This window comes from Marmota flaviventris, chromosome 12 (genome assembly GCF_047511675.1).
Source record: "Marmota flaviventris isolate mMarFla1 chromosome 12, mMarFla1.hap1, whole genome shotgun sequence".
Classification (NCBI taxonomy): domain Eukaryota; kingdom Metazoa; phylum Chordata; class Mammalia; order Rodentia; family Sciuridae; genus Marmota; species Marmota flaviventris.
In genome coordinates this window covers 62,805,422-62,822,992 of record NC_092509.1, presented here as the reverse complement: position 1 = coordinate 62,822,992, position 17,571 = coordinate 62,805,422, and the positions used below count along the sequence as shown (strand labels likewise).

General features: G+C 34.6%; 1 protein-coding gene across 2 annotated transcripts in view; it reads right to left on the bottom strand.

The window, feature by feature from the left end:
* Positions 1-17,571, bottom strand: part of Rab3gap2 (RAB3 GTPase activating non-catalytic protein subunit 2) — a 107,529-nt gene that overhangs the window by 18,501 nt on the left and 71,457 nt on the right. Inside the window, exons 14-26 of one of the 2 annotated variants that reach the window (XM_027934729.3) lie at positions 15,898-16,114; positions 15,203-15,346; positions 14,909-14,991; positions 14,494-14,558; positions 10,655-10,745; positions 8,436-8,563; positions 5,703-5,916; positions 5,221-5,318; positions 4,313-4,418; positions 3,566-3,726; positions 2,288-2,519; positions 438-611; positions 230-336 (exon numbers count right to left, since the gene is read on the bottom strand). In XM_027934729.3, coding sequence (XP_027790530.2) covers positions 230-336; positions 438-611; positions 2,288-2,519; positions 3,566-3,726; positions 4,313-4,418; positions 5,221-5,318; positions 5,703-5,916; positions 8,436-8,563; positions 10,655-10,745; positions 14,494-14,558; positions 14,909-14,991; positions 15,203-15,346; positions 15,898-16,114 — 1,820 coding nt within the window. The remainder of the gene's footprint in view (positions 1-229; positions 337-437; positions 612-2,287; positions 2,520-3,565; positions 3,727-4,312; positions 4,419-5,220; positions 5,319-5,702; positions 5,917-8,435; positions 8,564-10,654; positions 10,746-14,493; positions 14,559-14,908; positions 14,992-15,202; positions 15,347-15,897; positions 16,115-17,571) is intronic. The other variant, XM_071600061.1, reaches the window with a different exon arrangement.

Sequence of the window (17,571 nt, the reverse complement as noted above, 5' to 3'; positions counted from 1 at the left end):
ATATCCTTAGACAGGGAACTCAATTTCTTTGAGCCTTAGTTTTCTCTTCTCTAAAGTGGAGATAATGACAAAATCTATCCTTCATAGTTTACTGTATTATGAAAAGTCCTGGCAGAGTTGCTAGTACAGAGCTGTGATAACAGGGAAACAGTAAATAAAGAGCCCCCCACATGTATGCAGCATGAGCACAGAAACAAAATCAGCATGAAGGAAGTTATAAGAATCTTACCTCTGGATCTTTATTCCACTGAACAACATACTCCCAGCAGCAGTGGGCATGTAGCACATCAAGCTCAAGGCTACAAGGAAATTGCTCGTAGGCTAAACGTAGCAAGTCTGAAAGTCACAAGAGAGGGGTGATGTTGGTATTTCCTTAATGAAAACTCAACCACACCTCTCTACTCTCAATTTCATATTTCTCATTATTTGTGTATCACCTGGTATGGCTCCTAAGTCCGTCTCCACCTCTGACACCTCAAAGAAACCTCTGTTAATACCTTCTTTGGGTTCATCTGGATTTTCTACATCTCTTTCTTTATTAGCCAGTTTCAATACTTCAGGGCTAAAGTCTTGTTTAAATATCCACTTGGCCACACTGTCTGCAATGCCACCTACAGGTTGGAGACAAGAAAGAAAATGAGAATTTAAAACATAAGCAGCAGTGCTTGATAAATGAAGTAAATTTACAGTGCATGATGTGTATTTCGTTGGAAAATTTCTAAGTGCTACATTCAGTTTTAAACCTGAAGGTGACCCCAAAAAGTCGTGATATATATAGAAAAGTGACCATCACTCAACTGGCAAGGGCAAGTGAGATATTTGCTATCTCAAGGCATCTTTATACTTTCAGAAAATATTAGATAAATTTAATGCAAATGCATGCATGTCTACACTATATACCACAAATTTTATATGTGTACAAATTCAAAAGATACTTTAACAAACACATATCAAAAAATGAGTACACCTGTAAAAACACTTTCATTTAAATCACAATTGTGATCATCAAGTCTCCTCAGGAAAATAAATACGATAGTACCTTGAATAGAAAACTAATTTGCCTATGAAATATTTGTGGGAAAAATTCAGTCATCGATAATCAACATGACCAACATAGTTCAAAAATTTATAAATGCAAGCTAAAAAAACATTCAAAATCTATGAATGTGGACAACATTAAAAATGATCACAAGTCATAAAAAATGAATTAATTAAATAAAAAATCTATAAATACTGGATAAACCTAGAAACAGTCATCCTGTTATGAAATGTCCAACAAAACTTCTGGTAAGAGTGAGCACCCAAAGATAATAAAAAATGTACAATGCTATGGTCCTTCAAAATATAAGCACAGGAACCCTAATGACTCTACGCAGAAAACAGTATGTAAGATAAGAGGACAAATATTGTATTTTCTTATATAAGGAAGAAGAGAGTAGAATGAAGAGTGGATACCAGGAACTTGTGGGGAGGAGAGGGACGATGCAGAGAGAATGATTAATGGCACAGGGGTGCAACTGGAGAAGAGGAATAACTTCTAACCCTCTATAGCAGAGTAGGGTAACTATGGTTGACAATAATTAATTGTATATTTCAAAATAGTTAGCAAAGAGTATTTTGAATGCTGCCAACACAAAGAACTGAAAGATGTCAGAGGTGATGGATATGCCAATTATGCTGATCTGGTCATTACACATCATAAACAAAATGTCACACAGTATCCCATAAAAAAATACATTGTTACAAGTCAATAAAAAATAAAAATATATGTAAGGAAAAAACAATACAAAGAAAACAAGGAATAAAATTCTGTGGGTATTAGGAGGAAGAAGAAAAAAAATATCAGAGGAAGAGGAAAAAATTCTTAGAGGAAGGAAAACGTGGCCAGACCTTGAAAGATGAGTAAGATTAGATGCTTAGGAGTGGGTAAGGTGGGGAGAGGGAGAAGGACAGGCTCAGATTCAAAGATCGGAGGCCCAGCTGGGTGAGGTGGCACAGACTTGTTACTTGGGACAGTAAGGCAGGAGGATCCCAACTTCAGACGAATCTAGGAAACTTAGTGAGAGACTGTCTCAAAATATAAAGAACTGGGTACACCTTAGTGGTAGAGCATACCTGGGTTCAATTCCCAATACCACAAAAAAAAAACAAAAACAAAAAAAACCCACAAAGCTGGGAGTCCCACAGATGCTTTATTTTAACTAAAACCTAGAATTAGTAAATATTAATTTAGAAAAAAAATCTCGCAATGTAAAAATATAAATGCAAATGCTAAATTTTTGCTTACCTTTTCCTCCTTCTAACAATTTTTTAACAGAAAGCTTTGGAAGTGGCTCAGCTTGCAATGATGACACTTTGGAGTTTCGAGTGCTGCTCCCTTTGCTGTGAAGCAGAGTCTGGAGTATGAGACAATCCTCCAGTTGTTTCAGCAGGAGTTTCCAGTATTCAGTGTCAAGAGAAAGAGCCTCCCAGGAATCAGTCAGGGCTTCTGAATCAGTACCCAAAACTGTTTGAGAAAACTAACAGAAAATGTTCTGGGTCAACATTAACTTGAATAAACTTTTATCTTGAAACATTATAGACAGTATATATCACAATGCAACACTCAGATGCTATTTCACAATGATACTACTTGACTAGATGAAACATGAGAGTCAAAAGTAGACTGGAGACTCAGGGGACAATGTAGAGGGCTACTGTAATAATGACCCTGGTTCAATCAGTATAGTGTACATTTCAAATAATTTTCTAAGCCTTCTTTGGCAGGGGCAACAGTTTTTTCTATTAGTAATATCAGGATACTGATATCTCTTCAGAATACATGGACCAACTTAAAAATATCTGAAATTTCCTCTCTCCATCATTATAAAACATCTCAAGTTGGCAATATTAAATTTAGCCTATAAACTACTATGGCTGACAATGTTAACTGAATCTTCATAGAATTACCCAGGTGTCTCTCCAAATTAATGGAACATCCTCAAGGAAAAACTATTGCATCCTCCATGAAATATATGAGATGTTAGGGTTTTTTTTTTTTTTTTTAAGATATAAATTTGAGTTCTAAAGAGGTAAGGAAAAACCATTCAATCAAAAGGTCAGTAGGAAACTTAAGTTGTTCAAGGGCAGGTTTATAAAAGCGTGAAGAATAAAACAATCATAGAACTTGAGAAGAATAAACTTGAGACAAAGTCTAACCCTAACCTCTTTTAGATGAGAAAACTAAAGCTAGGAGAACCACTCTGAAGGGACTCACCACAGCTCAACAGCTACTGGCAGAGCTAGCTCTCTATCCTCCAATTTTAGCATTTTTCTCCTATGACATGTGGCAAATGTTAAATTCAAGTATGTACAACATCTGAATAAACAAATTGAGGGCAGCACTCCAAATTAGCGCCCCCCCCCCCAAAAAAAAAAAAAAACTTTAAAATAAGAACCTGATGGACACATATTTTAAATTCCACACATTCCATGAAACTGAAGACAAGGAATTCCCAGGAAAGGAAAAGCATCCTCTTTGCCAAATGGATAAGTACAGAGCAAAGCCACACCTTTGCCAACTTACTTTTTTCTCTGTCATATTGTTTGATAACTGTGCAGCAACAGAATGCCCAACATGTGCAGATAATAGAGCAGCTCCATTGTTCTCAGCCTGAATACAGGCCATGCGCATCTGCTGCCACCAAGGGGACACAGACTGAGAATCCCAGGTCTCATCAATTGCCACTAGAGGGATAGGAAGAAAAGTTCAAAGTAAATTCTTGTTTATTTTTTTTCTTATCTTTCATGTGTAAAGCTAAATTTTACAAAGATGTATTGGTGTATTTCTGAATGAACTGATAAATCTTATAATCTATTTTATTTTGAACACTTATATTCCATTTCTTTATAATGTTAGTCATCTTGTTTCTGAATCAACATTAAACCCCTATTTGCAATATTTTCATCATTACTAACCAAATATCTTAATAGATTATTGTTCTGATAATCATAAAAAATAAAAAAAAATTACTTCCACCAAAGACTATTCAATTTGCCCGAGTTAAGAAAATGTGTTATTCATGTCATGTTACATTTTATGACGACACAAAATTAATTTTCATATAAAGCATACTTCAAATGTATTACAATCGTTCTATTAATACAAAAAGAATCCCTATAGTGAATTGTTTTGTACACTACAGCCTCCTTTCATTAAAACTCTCCTCCCTGCCTATTTCTGTGGTATTTCAAACACCAAATATTGTTTCTAAGAGCAGCAGCCCAAATCCTGAGAATGGTGAACTACACACAGTATGGAGCAGCTTCCTACCTTTCATCTTGCTCAGGAGGGACAGCATCGTGTGAAGACAGCAGACAGACTGTGGTTTATCCAAAATATCTTTTTCCTTAGAAAGCCAAACACTCAGGAGCAAAGACTGAAATCAAATGTAAATCTCTTTCAGATCTTGCGCTTTCTTAGATGGCACCCTGTACACATAAATAATGCAGCCTTTTGAATTGGCTACTTGTTACATTGTGTAACATGAGGGTCAGAATGAGATAGCCTAAGAGATCCTTCATATCTGCTGGATACCTAAAGTTTGCCAATTTCTGTCTTGTCTTTACCCCCAATTCAAACCTCTTTGTAGAAGCATATTACCAGTAAGGATGCTACTATGTGTGAATTTGCTGTGGATTAGTGAAGTGGCCACTGTCGGGAGGTATGAGTGAAGAGAGTGAGCTGTGAATCTTGCCCTTGCCTTGGCTGTACCAAAGATGCCATGGTCTTGGCAATGGAGAACAAGTACACGAGACCACCAAACTTTCCTTTTAAAATCACTAACAAGCTATGAAAAATATGTTTTAAATAAAGACACCTAAGTAAACAAAGTGACTTTTAACATACCTATCAACCACTGTATTTATTTAAGTTTACAACAAATTTAATTTTAATAACTGTCTCATTGTTTTGTGTGCATGTGTGCTGTGTGGGCAGAGTGGAATTTATTTAATCTTTAGGCTCACCATTAGGTTGCCATTAGACTCACTCTGATTCCCCTCCCTCCCTCCCCCCACCATATATATAATTCTATTAAATTTCGTGATTACAATTTGATCATTCTTAGGAGGTTTTTAAGTATGTTCTACAATATGCTAAAAGTAAACTATTTTTAAAAAGATAAACCCTTGTAGCTAACATTTGCAAAGAATAGCAGCATCCAGCAACAAAAATCTTACCAACAACAGCTGAGGGCTAAGTCCAGCAGACTCCAAAGTGTGACACATATCCTCAGTGGAGCTTTCTCCATGCAAACACTTCCAAAAAAAGAAACTACCTAGCAAAACAAAAACAGAACACATTAGCCAAGGGATAATTACCATCTGGACTAACAATTATCCCAAGATGCAATCTAGAATTCCAGAGGAGCAAAACAGCATGACAGAAGAAAAATCAGCAGTTTAATATGCCTAATTTATTAAAGTAGAAAGCAAATCATTATATGTTTAACACTGTCTCTTTAATATACACCTTACATAACAGAATACATGTAAGGTGTATCCAGAGTATCTTTTCTTGACCAAAAAGTATCAATTTAGTTCTTTGACTTTGTCCTAAAATTAAATGGATCAATCTACAAGATGCTATATGCTCCTACCTGGCTTTCTTCTAGAAAAGGGCGGTAATAAAAATATAAAGAGCAGTGTATTATTTTGCCTACCTAAAGCCACATATTCTTCTTCACTTATCTTCTTTATGTTGAGCACATCTTTTTCATATTCTAAATATTCCAGAAACGTCTTTATAGGCAACACACCATCCTTATCGTCAGAAAACCGGACAGCAGTTCTGGTGTTCTCTTGTTTATATTTCTCTAATAATGCCTGGAGCTTAAGTAGTTCTTTTTCATCAAGCCTTAGTAATATAGCCAAATCCTTAAAAAAAAAAAAAAAAATTCTGAATACACCATGTCTCTCTAAATATGCCATGTGTGTCAAATCCTATTATCTGAAATGATTTTCAAGGCTGTAAGAAAAAGATGACATTTTTATTAATGTGACAGCTATAATGGACTCTGCTTAAACTTTACACGCAAATTACATTTCATGAATGGTTATTTAAACAAAATAATCTTGAAAGTCTACGTAATACTACTAAAACTACCATTTCAGGTTTGAGAGTCCTCAATATTCTTTAAAATGTTAGGATTTCAATAAACAGGTATCATCGTATAATCAGAAAAAAATTCAAAAGATATCAACTGACACTCTTATCATTCTGAAAAAAACTAAAGAACTATTTAAAATTAAATGCTTATATACTAAACAACATACATATTATTAAAGAAAAATGGGAAACAATTCTCACTGTATTTACACATAAGTCCTCTGTGTGGCTCTCAGGGACATAAAGATTTAAAAACCACAGATATTACCCACCAGCATTTTAACTACTTTGATACACCATAGATGCAGAAACATCTCTTCATACTACAATCATTTTTCGAAAAGTATACACACAAACTTTGCTGCAGCAAAGTTTCCTCCATGCTACGTAAATAAAGCCACTTTCTTAAATAAATTTAATTCATTACTTTTAGCTATTGTTTTTAAAGACAAACAGCAAGCTGTAAAATGCTATTAAACACAACACAGCACATTGAGTTACATGTATTAAACCCCACAAACAGCAAAAAATAAAAATTCAAATATGAATTTTAGTTTTGCATGTATAAAATTAGTCCTTTGGCCTAGAAACTGGCAGTATCTTTTAAAAGCATCCAAACAATTCTATAGCAAAATACAGTTTTAATTCTTTAAAAGTGCTTTTAAAATAACAAAGAATAATTTGCCAACTGATTTTCAAGATTTTTGTGATTCTTTTATCTCTGCACACTATATGGATGTATCAATCAAGTGAAAATGAATTCTGTAAGGGGCTACATATTGACCTATCAAGTGGAAATTAATTCTATAGATGATTATTAATGACATTAAGTTGTTAAGTATATTTTTATAGTAGATGGACACAATACCTTTATTTTATTTTATGTTATGCTGAGGATCAAACCCAGTGCCCCACACTTGTTAGGCAAGTGCTCTACCAACTGAGCTACAACCCCAGCCCCAACTTTTTGTTTTTTAGGTAACAACTTTAAAAAAATAAATATTTGGTCAATTCCTGCAAAAGAGTTTTGGATTCAGGCATTGAAGAACCTAAAAAAACTGATTTGCTGGGGCTGGGGTTGTGGCTCAGTGGTAGTGCACTTGCCTGGCGTGTGCGAGGCCCTGAGTTCGATCCTCAGCACCACATATAAATAAAGGTATTGTGTGCAACTACAACTAAAAAACAAATAAATATTTTAAAAAACCTGGTTTGCCCATTTTTAACATCAATTACAGAATATCATCATGAACACAGTATTATTAAACTGCTATATAAAATCCATCTAAAATTCCCCAAATTAAAAACAATATTAGAATGTGTGTTTTTTTTCCATAAAAAAATCTTCCCTCATTTTTCTATTTATAAAAATTTTATTTGTGTGTATGTATATTTAAAATAAAAGATTTCTACATAAAACCTCACTGAATTTTCAAATATGCCAGATATTTTTCCCCCAGGACTAAGGATCAAACCCAGAACCTTGCATATGGTAGGCAAGTACTTTACTACTGAGTGACATCCTCCTAGCCAGACAATTTTAAAAATGCATCATCAATAACTCTGACAAATCACAAAAATCATTTCAACTTACTCAGGCAAGTACAGGACACGAGGTCCCAAGGTTGGGCACCTGCCTAATGTTATAGTTATTTTCTCGTAAGACACTATTTTTCTCTATTTTCTATTAGGATTAACTTTATTTCTCTGCATAAAAAACAAGAATTTTGTACACATTCCTCAGAAATAATACTATACTACAATAAATATTTCAAGGGGCTGTCTCAAATTTGTTTTATAGAATAATACAACATTTATTGTAGCTGTTTTAAATACTATTGATATAAGGTAGAATTTTAAGAATGTATTTCATTATGTAGTACACAAAAGAGCCAGCTTAATTGTTTGCTAAGAAAAACTGATCTCTTCTATATCACAGAATTTTTTTTTTCATAATAAGAAATTATAGTTTTATAATATCAGCAAACTTAAAATATTTTCACTGGAAATCTTTTCTAGAAGTTGTTTTATTTATAAGAAGTCAACTTTAAAAACTATGTTGAGAAAAACCAAATAAGTCTAGAGTAATAAACATCAATTAATAATAAAATTTCATATTCTCATATTAGTAGTATAATTTTAGCAGCTAGGCATAGAAAGTCAGTAGGGGCATGGTAAAAAAATTTAACTTCTAAAAAAAACTTGATTTTTCTACTACTTTATAATTTTGAGAATTAAACATATATCAAAGAGACTATTTTGTATAATACTAAAATTTTGGATTACTCACATTATCAGAGACTGGTGTATCTGAATGAAAATCAACGGAATTCAACTGACTGACAGACTCATAAAGATGTAGTAATTTCAGTTTACTGGCACAAAATTGTAGCAATCCTTCATCAACAGACTCAAGTTCTAAAAGGCAGAAGGAAAAACATTCAATGTTCTGTTGTATTAATTATTGGAGTGATCAAACAATAACAGATTTTGAAAGCAAAGGTAATTTTTCCATTATGGTAAAATGTATAACTTTCTAAATGAAATGAAATGCTCTAATAGTAGGAAGGAAAAGAAATGGGGGGAGGGGCAGAAAAAATAATCTGGAAATCCTTTGAAAATGGTTTCCTTCACCCCATAACTACTATGCCCTGCTATGCTCACATACTGAAGAAATTCAATTACAAAGTTGCTTGACTTATTATTATGATGGTCAAAGATAATAAAATTCAACTAGAAACTATGAACTGTGACAAATTTTTCCTCAAGAAAGGCTCACAAATAGATTGAAATTAAAATTCCATTTAAGCACACACATTCTCCTTGAATTCCATTTAACACACCCCCCCCCATTAGGTTTTATTTTGTTCAAGATTAATGCTGAGGAAATACTTTCTAAATACATTTCTGAATGAGATTTTACATATTTATATGTAATATAAAACAAATATTTGTTCTTTGAAAAGACAGACAATGAAAAGCCCCAAGAAATCTCATTTAGGATGTAATAACATAGAAAACCATCCAGGTTCTTATTGATAACAATAAAACTCAGCAAACAAAACACTGGAAAATTTTAGGAACCTCACTTATGGGTTGAACTTGAAACTGTGATGATCGTACAGAACTCCCAAAAATGATGTTTGGCTTATTCCCAGCCCAGTGCAAGATAATGTTTCATTTAATAAATTTTGATATTTTGTTAAAACCTTGAGGGATGGGGGGCGTTCTGTTGTCATATATTGTGATTTTTATTTCCTTTTTTTTTTTTTTTAAAGCAGGTAAAATAGCACTTTAATGAAGGGCTATTATGAATACGGACCATTAGCAACAGCATCTTACAGTAGGGGAGAAAGGCTGAATTCAACTTCCCAGTATACTTTTTTTTTTTGGTACCACGGATTGAACCCAGGGGCGCTTAACCAGTGAGCCACATCCCCAGCCATTTATTAGAGACAGGGTCTCACCGAGTTCCTCAGGGCCTCACTAAGTTGCTGAGGCTGGGTTTGAACTGGCAATTTTCCTGCCTCAGTCTTCAGAGTTGCTGAGATTACAGCGTATACCACTGCACCCGGCTCCCAGTATGCTTTTTAAAAACAAATATTCTAACCAGTTCTGCACACTAAGGAGTTTACTGTTTACTGAAAGTCAGCTTTATATATGTTTTGGGAAAAAGTTAATAGTAAATAAAAGTAACTAAATAAAATCCTGAAAAATATACTATAATTTGTTTATTAAGTTACCATTGGTTGGCTTTATACATAATTAAAGAAAAGTATAAACATAAAACTATATTCATATAATTATCATGGCTAGCAAAAAATCAAATAGATGCACACTACAATTTAACTAATGTTAGGAATTCAGGATAAGTTGAATTTTGCTAGCTTACTACAACTCTAAGAATAATCATGTCTCAACATTTTATATTGGTATCTTTTCTCACAATAGTGAGATTCATATAGAAAATGTTTTCAGCCAGCACAGAAGCGCATGCCTGTAATCCCAGTGGCTTGAAGGCTGAGGCAGGAGGATTGTGAGTTCAAAGCCAGCCTCAGCAATTTAGCGAGGCACTTAGTAACTCCTAAGACTCATCTCTAAATAAAATATAAAAATGGGCTGGGGATGTGGCTCAGTGGTTAAGCGCCCTGGGTTCAATTCAATTCCTGGTACTACTACTACTACATTATATATATATTTTCCCCCCACCCCCACCAATAAGAAACAGAAAAGGGCTGGAGGTATAGCTCAGTTGATAAAAGTGCTTGCCTAGCAGGCACAAGGCCCTAGGTTTGATCCCCAAAACTGTGAAGAAACAGAGAGAGAGAAAGAACAAAATCACATGAAGATCAACTGTATACTTTAGAGATGTGGAATAAAAAAAGAAGTTTCCTTATTTTTCATGTGTATTATTTCTACATTAAATAACATGATAGTATCATTTGCCCTATAATGAGAGTGATAAAATTTGAAGTGTAAACAATCTCCAATGAATATAAACTCTATTACCTTGATTTTTTAATGTGTCCATTAAAGTCTGAGTGATGTTTCTAAGGCAGGAAAATGGTAAACGTTCACTTGCCAAAATGCTTTCCAAGGCCTAGAAGAAAGATATTGAACAATTCTAATAATTATAAGACATTTTTTAAAGTTTTATATTTATATTTATGCACCTAAATTTTCACTATCCCAAATTTCCAAGGGAAGCTTCATATTTAAGTTGCTGTAGTAAACATACTTAAGAATTAAAGGTGAGGGTTGGGGTTGTAAGCTCAGTAGTGGAGCACCTGCCTAGCATGTGGTGAGGCACTGGGTTCAATCCTTGGCACCAATAAAAGTAACTAAATAAAATAAAGGTATTGTGCCCATCTACAATTAAAAATATTTTTTTAGAAAAAGAATTAAAGGCACATCATAAATAACATGTAATCAACTTCATATCATGTCTCATATGGTATAATGACAAAAAAGTTCAGGGTGAGAATAAAACAACCAGAAGGCAAGTGCTGATCAACAGAATGGCCAAGACAAACAGAAACAGAGACAAAGCCATTCATCAACAAGAAGAGTCTGAGCAAGCCTCTACTATACAGGCATAAATAAAAAGAGGTTACTGTCATGCCGATAATAAAAGCTGACAATTTAGTTATAGCTTAACTACTGCATATGTACAGGTGAATCTAAAGGCCAAGCTAGATGGATATAGTATCCACCCTCTGCTCATCTCTCACAATATATAATTTGTTTATTAAGTCACCAACCCTCTAATATACTTGAGTCTTCTTTCCCCAGTTCCAAAATATCTCATGCCTAATATAGCAACCATCAGAAACATTGATGGGTTACACACAGAAGTTAAAAGTTCATATCGTTTACATCAATTTAATATGTTCATTAATTTAAATTGATGATACTAATTTAAAAAGTGGACGAAGAATGTAGCATGAGACAAATACCACATTATAACACAATAACTTTCATGTTTGTGAAAGAGAAATGGGGTGGCTCACAACATTCTTAGGCCTATGACGGGACAATTAATTACCTGAAGAACAGAAAGAAAGTGACTGAAAGAGGCAAGAACCAGGAAAAACGTAATCTGTCTCTGTTCTGCTTACAAGTGCACATGTGAGAATCTGGCTTGCTTTCTCCCTGCTTACTGTAGTCAGTCTCCCAAAATCAAAACTGAATTCTTCTCTCCCTCAAATGTCATAAGAAAATAAGACAACTTTTGCTATTGGGTTTTCCAGCATTTATAATAAAACCCACAGCTTCATACATGATGTAGGAGTACAGTTTTAAAACACACACACACACACACACACACACACACACACACACACACACATATACCCCAAAGAACAAACCAAACAACCAAGAGGATAACCAGCACTATGCTGAAGTTCCCTAATTCTGTTTTTCCATGATGTAAGATAAGAATGATGGCATCAAAGTAGGAAGATTTGTTGGGGTTATGACCCTCTCCATGGTTCCCTAAACTGCCTTTGTAGACATCCTCCTTGTCATCATACTGTGTCATCTTTAATAATTGAAATTTGCCCCAAGAAAAATGAAAGCCAATTAACAGTCAATGGAATGGAAACTGGGATTACAAGATACAGTAAAAAGTGCTTTTAAAAATGACCACAACAAAAATCACTATTCATTAAACTCTTCTAGTAGATAGCTGTAAAATAAGAAATACACATATTAGTCTCTACCCAGAGTCCCTGGCATAAAGCTTTTAAAACCCATGTAATTTTCTGAGTGACAGGGGTTACACCCTTCCCATATGCTATGCCTTATGCATCTCTTCCATCTGATTGTTAATCTGTATCTTTTGTAATATCCTTTAATATACATGGATAAAAATAAGGAAAAGGTTTTCCTGAGATCTATGAGGTGCTCTAGCAAATTAATTGAACCTGAGGAGCAGTCACAGTCAGAAGTATAAGTGATAGTCTAAAGACATCTACTATGTGTGACCAGTGTCTAAAGTGGCAGGAAGTCCTGTGGGACTGAGCCCTCAACCTGTGAGATCTGACTTTCTTTCTAGGCAGACAGAGTGAACTGAATTAGAGTTCACATTGGTCAGAGTGGGGGGAAATTCCCATATTATGGGATTTGGAGAAGTCTGATTAGTGGAAGAAGTATCAAGTAACTATCTAAGAGAATAGGAAAAAACACTGATTTTTTTCTTATATTTTCACAGTAGCATTATCTGAAGTGCTGTGAATTATAAAAAGGAAATATTTAGTAAGGTTCCTATTTGAAGGCACTTTAAAAAAGTATAAAGAGGAAAAAGCTGGGAAACTTATAAAGTAAGTAGAAAATGTAGTCTAAAGATGAACTATACGGCTCTAATTAAAAGTCAAGGAGAGCTGGATGCAGAAGTACCTCCATATAATCCTGGCGACTCAAGACGCTAAGGCAGGAGGATAGCAAGTTTGCGGCCAACCTTGGCAACTTAGCAAGGTCCTAAGCAACTTAATGAGACACTATCTCTAAATAAAATACATAAAATGGCTGGGGAGTGGCTCAGTGGTTAAGTGCCCCTGAGTTCAATCTCCCACACCAAAAATTAAAAGGTTACCATAGCTCAATGGTAAAGTGTCCATGAGTTCAATCTCTAGACCAAAAAAAAAAAAAGTAGAGGAAGAATTCAGGGTTACTTGTGGGGATTTAAGTGTCACACAAGAAATTATAAAGTCAGTACATGAGCTCAATTATGAGGGGTTTATGAGGAGGAGTGGGAGTAAATGTTACAATCAGTAACCATATTACAACCACCAGCCTAGCAAAAGGCAACATGACCGAGATAATATCATGAGGCTGTGGAGCACAGGGACTCTCCCACTGTATAAATGAAATTATGAATTAGTACAGCTATTTTGAGAAACAATTTTTTATCATCTAGTACAGCTGAGAAAGCTCATAACCCAGCAATTCCAATCTCAGGTATAAACTCCTGTATGTGTCCACCAAGAAACATATACAAGGATAAGCATGGCATTATTGTTTGTGATAGTAAAAAATTGGGAACAGCCTAAATGTTCACTGGAAAGAGGGAATAAATAACTTAAGAGTCACAGAGTGGAATTCATATGGTATAGAAACAAATCAACAATCACTATATCTACAGTTCCATGCATCATATGATGACTCACAAAAACAACATTCAAAGAAAAACAAGACAGAGAAGACAGAGCATGCCTCCATTTCTATAGTTTAAAGAGAGAAAATGCACCAAGAGGTTTCAAAGAAGTCATAAAGAAATGATGCAACTAAAAAGAGCAAAAGAGAAACACAAAATTCTGAATAGCAGTTACCTTAGGAATTAAGGGGATGGGATTGAGGAGAGGCGCATGGGGCTCTTTAGAATTCCTGGTAAAATTCTATTTCCTACAGTGGATCAGACACGTGTGCTTATTTTACTATTTGTCTTTAATCCAAGCATATTATGTATGAATATGTGGCTACATAAGATCCATGCATTCAAGGGTATGGAAATACTTACATTTTTATAAAAGAGAGAGGCCACAGAAATGTCCACATAAACTTATAAGAAGTGATAAACATGAATAAAAACATGAAGACTTTATCCTGTCATATTTGGAAGGAAACCGGAAAATAAAGATTTTCTTAATATAAACATGGATGTGTAACCAATGTGATTCTGCAATCTGTACACGTGGTAAAAATGGGAGTTCATAACCCACTTGAATCAAATGTATGAAATATGATATGTCAAGAGCATTGTAATGTTTTGAACAACCAATAAATAAATAAAAAAGAGTGATACACAATTACCCTGTGTCAGGAAAAGTTCATATGTGATATACACTTACTTGTTTTTTGGTTGCAGGGTACTTAATATCAAGAATTAACTCCTTTATTTCTGTTTCAACCAAATCTATAATGAGAAAATCAAAGTAGAATTTTCACTTTTTATTACAGTGAAATATTTATCTGAAAGAAAATGAACATTGAAAACATTTGTACCATAGTCAGTCTAAAGAATTTTGGGGTTCTCTCACACTATTGTTATAAATTTTAACATCTCCTAGATGGCACACTTCATCCTTATAGAGCATCTCCAATAAAAAGAACAGGAGATTACAGGCACTCTCACCTCATTCTGAAAAGCAGTTGAGATAGCTCATCAATGCAGTTAAACATTTTGATTGCTCCATTCTGAATATTTATTAATTTAAAAAAATAACAAAACAGTTTACTTCATTATTTTGATTGAAGGATACCTACCAAGATTGGGAGATTTTGTTTTCAATAAGGCTGCTAGTTTCTTTACTAAGTGCATGTCCTTGGCTCGTTCACTCTTCTTATCACTAAAATAATAAACACAACAACTTCTTACGGAATATGAATTGTTTTCTTTCTATTCCTGATACACTCTCTCTTTTTTCTTTACATGCTTCCTATTTAAAGATATGAGTCTAATGATGGAAAAAACACACTAACTATAAACAAAGCACAAGCTAAGGAACTTGTAAAAATTTACAGAGAAAAATCAATCAGCAGACACTCAGCAGATCTTACCTCAGCGCCAAATGGAAAGGAACATTCACCGTTTTCACACTTCCAGACACAGGGTCAACGAGACAGATTTGGTAAGTCTGCGGCTGCCAACTTTGACTGGTAACGTTATTTAAACCCATTATTTTGTAGCCAGGATACAGCAGCCTAAAGAAATCATATAAACAATGTAGCAGAAATGTTAGAAAAAGGAGAAATGACAAAAAGTACTTTTACTATAGCTAGGGAACTCTACAGTATCATCAATTCAGGAGCACTAATAAGGCAAGTAAATACTGATATCAAAAACATAAGTAAAGCAGGACTTGACTGGCAGTTATACCTTGTAAAAGGTACTATAAAACTAAATGAATACAGTCAGCCATATGTGTTAATGTTCACCTTGCTTATGATCATCACTAGGAAAATCTGAAGGAACCTTTCCTTTTGGGCTTCACAGTGTAAGTAAAGGGCAAATGGCTCCATCAAGCTAACTTTCAACTCAGTAGCCTATCATGGTATTTTCAATAATATTTGCTATTAAATATGTCATATTTAATTATATACCAGACACAGAAAAAAACAAAGTAAAGAACATTACAATTCTCAAACAATTTGTAATCTAGTAAGTAGCTTTAATCTAATAAAAGCTTTACTTTAATAAAAGTATTCTTATATTTCTTTTTATAGTTGACAAAATGCCAGGGCTTGTAGCTTACCTGCAGTGCTTTCCCACGTTGAAAGCTCCTACTCTAGGTCCCTGCTGTGTGCTCCACACTTCTAAAATTCCCCTTCTTGGTGCATAGATGACAAGGAACTGAGCTACTCTACTGGGACCCTGATTATTTCCAAAGGGGGAAAAGTCCACCTTTTCTGGGACTCTTTCATGGAGATCCTCTACAATTTGAATCCATCCAATTTGTGCATCTCGGTACCCTTGGAGACAGAGGGAAAGAGAAACTAGTTAATTAATCCAGGTTCAGTAGCATCTGGAATACTGGAGGGAAAGGGCGGGTGTTAAAAAAAAAGCTATAGAAGCACATTATAATTTTATTATGAAATATCTTAAACAGGAAAAATAAATATAATAATCTATCACTGAGTCTTATCAAATTTTAATATTTTGCTAGCTATATTTGCTTCAGATCACTTTTTTTTCTTTAAAAAGAAAATATTATAGCTAACACTGAAGCTTCCTGATCAACACTATACCCTGCTGGATTCCATTTCCTTCCTTCCTTTTCTTTAAAAGATTCCCTCCTTTAAAAAATATTCTGGGGAGGGCTGGGGTTGTGACTCAGATTCAGAGTGCTTGTCTCACACATGTGAGGCACTGGGTTCAATCCTCAGCACCACATAAAAATAAATAAACAAAATAAAAATATTGTGTCTATCTATAACTAAAAAAACATTTAAAAATATTCTAGGGACATTACTAGGTTGGGCTTCAAAATAAAATAAAAGCCTAATTAAAAGATAAACAAAAGATCAAACTGATTTCCTGCTATTCAAGAATCTTGGTGGTACACAGGCAAAGGGAAAGCATGACTACAGAGGTGATATGAGGGAAATGTGAGAGGAAAGCAGCAAATAGTGCTCTCTTCCATTATGGGTGGTCCATCTCATAGGCCAGCACACAATGGAAAGGAAAACTGACTGCAACAGCTATGAGGAAAGACAGGCAACAATGCCAGCAATGAGCTCGCCATAGTGGATCTGGGCCATTTGGCATGTCTACGTCTTCTATGGCTAGACAAATCTTGCTGAGAACACAACTCTGATGTTTCAGGACAGAAATGAAATATTTTTAACAATGAAACTTATTTCTACAGATATTGAAACGTGGCAGGTAAAGACTGCCTCTGCCCATCACTGCAAGAGTACTTTGGCAAGAAAGTGATAGTGGGCCTCAGTCTAGTCCAAATAATATTAATGTCTTCAAATCAATTATTCCTCACATTGTTAAGTATAGACAAGATTGTACCATAACTGTGGTTTCCAACCAATGTTCTTTGCAGACATGTTACTATTCCAGGTGACTCTAAACAATGGATTATCCACTTCTTCCTTAGTCAAATTTCATTTTATTCAGACTGACAATGTACCCAGTTAAAAGATATTTTTAAGTATCCCTTACAGTTAGGTGTGACCACGTCACTAATGAATTACAGATAAAGATTGGAGAGATTCTGGGGGACTATTTTCAAAGCAGACTGACTCAGTTGGCAGGAGCATCCTTCTTCTCTTCTCCCTCTTCTTTTCCAGAATGCAAAGAAGGAGGCTGGCAGAAAGAACCCTGAGTGGGGAAGCTACATAAAGGAGACTAGCTTCCTGAATATATATATCATATTGATTATGTCATATCAACATATGAATAGCTGAATGAAACTGAC